The sequence below is a fragment of the Notolepis coatsorum genome, assembly GCF_963971535.1.
Source record: "Notolepis coatsorum genome assembly, contig: SUPER_13_unloc_1, whole genome shotgun sequence".
NCBI classification, from domain to species: Eukaryota; Metazoa; Chordata; class Actinopteri; order Aulopiformes; family Paralepididae; genus Notolepis; species Notolepis coatsorum.
In genome coordinates this window covers 1,602,351-1,608,468 of record NW_028174869.1, presented here as the reverse complement: position 1 = coordinate 1,608,468, position 6,118 = coordinate 1,602,351, and the positions used below count along the sequence as shown (strand labels likewise).

At 44.2% G+C, this 6,118-nt stretch overlaps 1 protein-coding gene across 1 annotated transcript; it reads left to right on the top strand.

The window, feature by feature from the left end:
- Nucleotides 1–543: 543 nt before the first annotated feature.
- LOC311239730 (hormonally up-regulated neu tumor-associated kinase homolog) lies at nucleotides 544–5,716 on the top strand (the record flags this gene model as incomplete). The annotated part of the gene is made up of 4 exons (XM_084338428.1): nucleotides 544–674; nucleotides 2,002–2,170; nucleotides 2,596–2,749; nucleotides 4,962–5,716. Coding segments are annotated over 4 exons (1,209 nt in total), but the record flags the coding sequence as incomplete, so codon positions are not given.
- Nucleotides 5,717–6,118: the final 402 nt, after the last annotated feature.

The following is a 6,118-nucleotide window of genomic DNA, read 5'->3' as shown; positions in this document are numbered from 1 at the left end:
TAGGAGTAGGGCCTCTCCTCTTCGCTAATCCCACAGAGGAGTCCAGTCTTGCTAGCCCAACTCGAGTGACTCTCTGCACACCACCTCCCACTGTGTGTACTCATGCGGAGCAGCATACAGAGAACGTATGCAGCCGTGTATTTGACCGTGGTTCTATTTTCAGTATACTTCCGTCTTAAAGGTGTCGTTTGGGGTCACGTGTGGGTAATTAGTGTCCAAACAAGGAGCGGGACAAACCTATAATGTTGCTGCAGAATCAGTGGGGAGATGAATTACTTGCTAACTGACTGAATGTCCAGTGGCCAGGAATTGGGCACTCGCAGGACAACGATTTCAGTCCAGTTCAGCTTCGAGAATCACCTGGATGGCAGCTCCAATGTATGAACCATTTGAATGCTGCGGGTATACACTACACATGTCTGGCTATGTAATATAAATATGATTAGTTATGAGAAATTATGCTTACCGCTCTCTCTCTCTCTCTCTCTCTCTCTCTCTCTCTCTCTCTCTCTCTCTCTCTCTCTCTCTCTCTCTCTCTCTCTCTCAGCTGCCATCTGTCTGCTGAAGAAGCTCCTAGAACCAGATCCCGCCAAGCGGCCTAACATCCACCAGGTGATGGCCGACTCCTGGCTACAGCTGGCCAACAAGAACACTGGAGCACCATACCTCAACAGGTAAGCTTACCTTAACCTTAACCTTAACCTCCTCAACCACTAACCACTAACTAAGTAGGCTACTGTAGTTTCGTCGTTGGGTTTAGTGTTACGTATTTCCCCCATTCAAACCTCCCGGAGTGCTACGACTCCTCATTATTCTAGAGCAGCGGTTCTCAAACTACGGGTCGCGACCCAAAGTGGGGTTGTGGGTAGGTGACAGTGCACATTGCACATATACTTATACATATATACACATATATATACTTATACATACATATACATATACTTGCACATTGGCAAGTATAAAAGAAATTTAAAAAAATTATAATATTTTTTTGCCTAGTTTTATAAATGTTCAAGTTTCTCAAGTTTCAAGTTTCTTTAATAGTTGTCATACAGAAGTACAGAATACTTTTATACAAAATGCTTCTTACTGTTGCGCTCCAGAGACTGTGCAAGACAAGATAAGTATGAAATAAAATAACATAGTAAAATTAGAAGTAAAAAAAATGAGGTCACAGTGTTCAGTTTAGACATATGTACAATGTTCGATGCAGAATAGACGTAGTTACCATACAATATACAATACTGTGCAGTGTACTGATATACAATACTATATAGTGCAAGGCAGAAATGGAGAAATGGGACGAGGTGCAATTTAGGTACAATTCACAGTAGGTGTACGAGTTGTAGTGCAAATCCTTTATCAATAAATATAAAGTGTAAGTGTGTTTGTGTGATCTAAAGTGTGGAGCGTGGGTGCTGCAGTGTGTTGTTTGTTTGAGTGAGTGTGTGCATGTGGGTGTGTGTGCTGTGTGCATTTGATGGTTGTTGCATAGTGATTATTGTTCGTTTAGCAGCCTGATGGCCTGGGGATAGAAGCTTCTTCTGAGTCTTTCTGTGCTCGCCTTGAGACTCCGGTATCGCTTGCCTGACCGCAGCAGTTCAAAGAGGCAGTTGTTTGGGTGTATTGATAACATAGTGCTGTAATAAAATTGTCTAATAAAATTACGCAATACATTAAGTGTGGGGTCGCCAAAAATAATTCCTAAATAAAATGGGGTCATGGTATAAAAAAGTTTGAGAACCCCTGTTCTAGAGCGTCTCTGAAGCCATCCCCAATCAACTGGCTTGTAGTCTGAAATATGTCCCCGGTTTTAGGTTAAGTCAGGAACACACACAAACACACACACACACACACACACACACACACACACACACACACACACACACACACACACACACACACGCACGCACGCACACACACAAACAAACCCAGCTTTTCCTCCCAACGAATTGACAGAGTATTAACCGTAGTCTCTTTGCCCGCTCTCTGTGCGTTCAGGATCCACATAGAGGAGATCAACCACATGGTGCTGCTCCACATGACGGAGAGGATGGCCTACAAGCACAGCGAGGTGCTGAGTGCCGTCCTCACCAACCGCGCCTGCCACATCCTGGCCGTGTATTTCCTCCTGAACAACAAGATGAAGAGACTCTCCAAGGAGTACCGGGTACGAGGTCACCAGATAGAAGCACGTTAGAGAGGACACGTCCTTTATTTGTCTACTTTTTTTTGTAGCATAATATTTACATAGAAATAGTATTTATATATTGTATTCTTCTATATGCATAAAAGAAACTCAAAAGACACTACAATAATAATAATAATAACTTTATTTGTATAGCACTTTTCATACAGAGGTTGCAGTTCAAAGTGCTTAATACAATACAATATGTTATTATACGACACAATACAATACAATTCAATGACGGGACATTCCTGTGGGAAGAACGTTTCTAAAAGCAAACGTTAATAACATTTGTTATGTAAAAGAACGTTTCACAAGATGTCATTCGTGATAACACGATCATCGGGGGAGTACCGTGGGAAATGTGGGTTTTTCATGCGGCTTGTTCTTTTGGTTTATTTTCTCAGGAGATGCTGTGCCAAGAGAAGAAGATCAAGAAAAACGAGTACTTCCAGACGCAGTGGAGGAAGCACATCGACAAGGTCACCATCCCACCCAAACAGACACCCATCTACCTGGCCGTCAGCAAGGGCCCCAGCAAGGAGAAGAAGCACAGGACAGGTGAGGAACCAGCGGAGATCACATGGAGCAATACAGAGAAACCTGATGTTGATGGAGAGAGGAAATGGACTTCAATACATATTCACACACCATATATCCATGTTGCATGTCATCCCCTCTCTCTTTCTCTCTCCATCTCTCTCTCTCTCCATGTTCCCTGTCATTCTACACAAATAGAGGAGAAATGTCCTAAAAAAAGTCTTATCCAGCCGACTCAACGTCAGCTGTGGTGAAGCTGTGATGCCTGGTGAGTGAGTGGTGGAGTGGAGTGTGTCAGGTCCAGTGGGGTCAAGTAGGCCTGGCTCGACCGCTCACAGGAGGGTTTCACGGTGAAAAGGCAGGACTCCATGGCGTCTCGGCAGAGGCCTAAGAGGCTTCGCTCTCCCCAAGTCAGCTATACTTATCCTAGACTTAACCCACTGCCAGGCGTAGGGAGAAACCTGTGGGCACGGGGAGTAGGATGCAGTTTGTCTGCACATCGAGTTCCCAGCATGGACGTGTTATGTGCCTTTAAGATTCGGCGTATAGGTGACATGTATGTCCTTGTTACCTAACGTTCGCTCACTGTGGGCAAGATGAGAGTTGAGTTTGGTCTAGTTTCATCATGTGACGTTTGCTAAAAACACATGACGTGCTAATAAGGCTGTCAAGGGAGATGCCAAAATACGCAAGATAATTTCAAGTCATTAGCCAGAATTATAGCAGAGGAACAGAAGAATAAAAGGTCACACACGCTGCACTAACTTGCCTCCTTAAGAATACTGCCGGGCAAGATTGTAGGCTACACACTGACTCACTGACTCTGTGCTGCTTGTAATTCTATCGGCGTGCCTCGACTCCGCACAAAACCCAATTTATTCATGCCAGATTGTGTTAACTATTTGCCTCCCTACCGGTCTCTGTTCCTATTGTATGTGGTTGCAAAGTCACATCACCTAGCTAGGATTATTGTTAATCACTCTCACTATGAAATATCAAGGTATAACAAAGAGTTCTATTCTATATCACAAGTAGGACTGTGTACGGCCTCTGTTCCTATCGTATCCTGTGTGTGGTTGGGAAATCACTTCACCTACACAGTAGCTACGATGTGTGTTAATCAAAGGTAGCACCTCAACTACCTATGAATCAGCGTACATTACTACAGCGTACAGTTTGAATTGAGGTATAACAACGGGTTCTTATATCAAGCAGGACTGTGTATTGGAAATAATCTGGCGATATGATACGTATCACAATACATTGGTTACGATTCAATATAATACGATACTATAAACATTTCAATAATATTGTTATATATGTTCAATAATACAAATATATGTTGTTTGGTTTTAAAATGACAGAATTTGAGAATAAATGTCAAGGTATACTGTGTTTATACTGTGTCTTTATATATATATATATATATATATATATATATATATATATATATATATATATATATATATATATATATAGATAAATATATATATATATATATATATATATATATATATATATATATATATATATATATATATATATATATATATATATATATATATATATATATATATATATAAAGAAAAATACTAAAACGTTTGAGGGAAAGACATTTATTATTTCTTTATACAACTTTCTTTTATTTTTCATGCAATCTGAACAGAGATTATTCATCAATACAACATCTTGCAGGCTTCTTCAAGTAAACAAAGATAACAGACAGTAAATGTATCTTTATGTTACAAGGCTGACATTGTATGGTAATATAGCGATACTGGGCATCATGTATCGTTATATACTGTATTACTGTAATATCATGGACACAAGTATCACAATACACAGATAAGCGATATGATACACGATACACATAAAGAATTTCCCCCTGTGTACACAGTCTCATACAGTTATTATTTGTTAAAGCTGTGAGCAACACATACTGGTAATTGTCCCCTTAAATGTTACCTTTCATACATTTCATATCTATTATGTTTGGATCACTGTGTCTGAAATAGAGCTATTGGTGAGATAGAGAGAAAACAAGAGGTTTGCCGTCCCAGTGAATACTAGCAGGAGATAGTATATCCAACTATTGTTCCTAAGTGAATAGATACTACTCCACTGGGATTACGGTTAACAGTGGTTTTTGAGGGTTGGGAGTCACAAAAACACATTCTATAACAAGTGACTTATTGCTGCTTTTCTTACATTATCCCTCTGTTTTCCCCCTCAGGTCTTCTCCGCGCACTAACCGGCGGGCATCGTAACTCTCCCCTGGCTCCACCGGGCACCGTGGCCTCTTCCTCCATGGAGTACCTGGAGATCCACGCTCTCTTCCCCAACACGCCACAGCAGCGCAGGCGGCTGGCGACCCTCCCCCAAGTGAACACCAGCCCGGAACACAACATGCCCGCCCCCCCGGCTCCGTCACCCATCGGCATGCACTCCTTCGACTCTCTCTCCAAAGCCGAGCCTATCGAGGACACCCCCGCCACGCCGTGGTACAAGCTGACCAACGGGACCTTCTCCCCGCCACGCCACGTCTCTGCCTTCCACCCGGACTCCTCCTACTTGAAGAAGGCCACCATCCCCAGCCCCCCCGTCCTCATCGTCAACCCGCAGCCCAAGAAGAGCGCCTTGTCCGACTGGTGCGGCTCCTCCGACACCAGCGGCAGCCCCCCCAGCGCGGTCGGTAGCCCCCCGGGCAGCTCGGCCTTCAGCCCCCCCAAGTCGGCTTTCAGCCCCCTCAACCCCTGCTCGGCGTTCAGCCCTCCTTCCGGCGGCGGCGGGGGCGGCGGTGATCCCGACAGCCCCACGCACCGCAGCAAGTTCCCGTCCATGGGGATCGGACAGATCCTGAAGAAAAAGGTCCAGTTGCAGCCGTTCACCTTCCGGCCGGAACAGGCGGTGGAGGAGGTGGTGTCGCCGCCACCGTACCCCATGCAGACGCTGCTCTGCGCTTCAGGTGCACTCAAGACCCTCTGCTGAGAGACGAGGACACTGAAGAAAAATACTAGGTTTGAACATGAAACCCCCTCTCGACCTCTGACGGAAGTCGGAGAGCGGTCTTCCCGAGCGGCCTTCTGAACTGTGAACTGTCTCTTGGTTGTTTGTGAAGAAGTCACTTTTTACTACAGTGTCAGTAATTGACCTATGTCTCGTTTTTCCCGTCTCCTACCTTGTTTGTCCGAGGGAAGTGAGTTGTGATTGGAGGATCAAGAAAAGGGGGCGTGGCTTGGTGGATAGGTCAGTTGTGAAGTGAAAGACATGAGCCCCGCTGTGGGGTTGCGACTTTGTGAAGAGAAGACCTGACCTCTTGTTGTTACTACATTGTTACCGTCCTTCCTAGTGTCATCCTGCGACTTTACGTGTCATTTTGTAACGAGACGA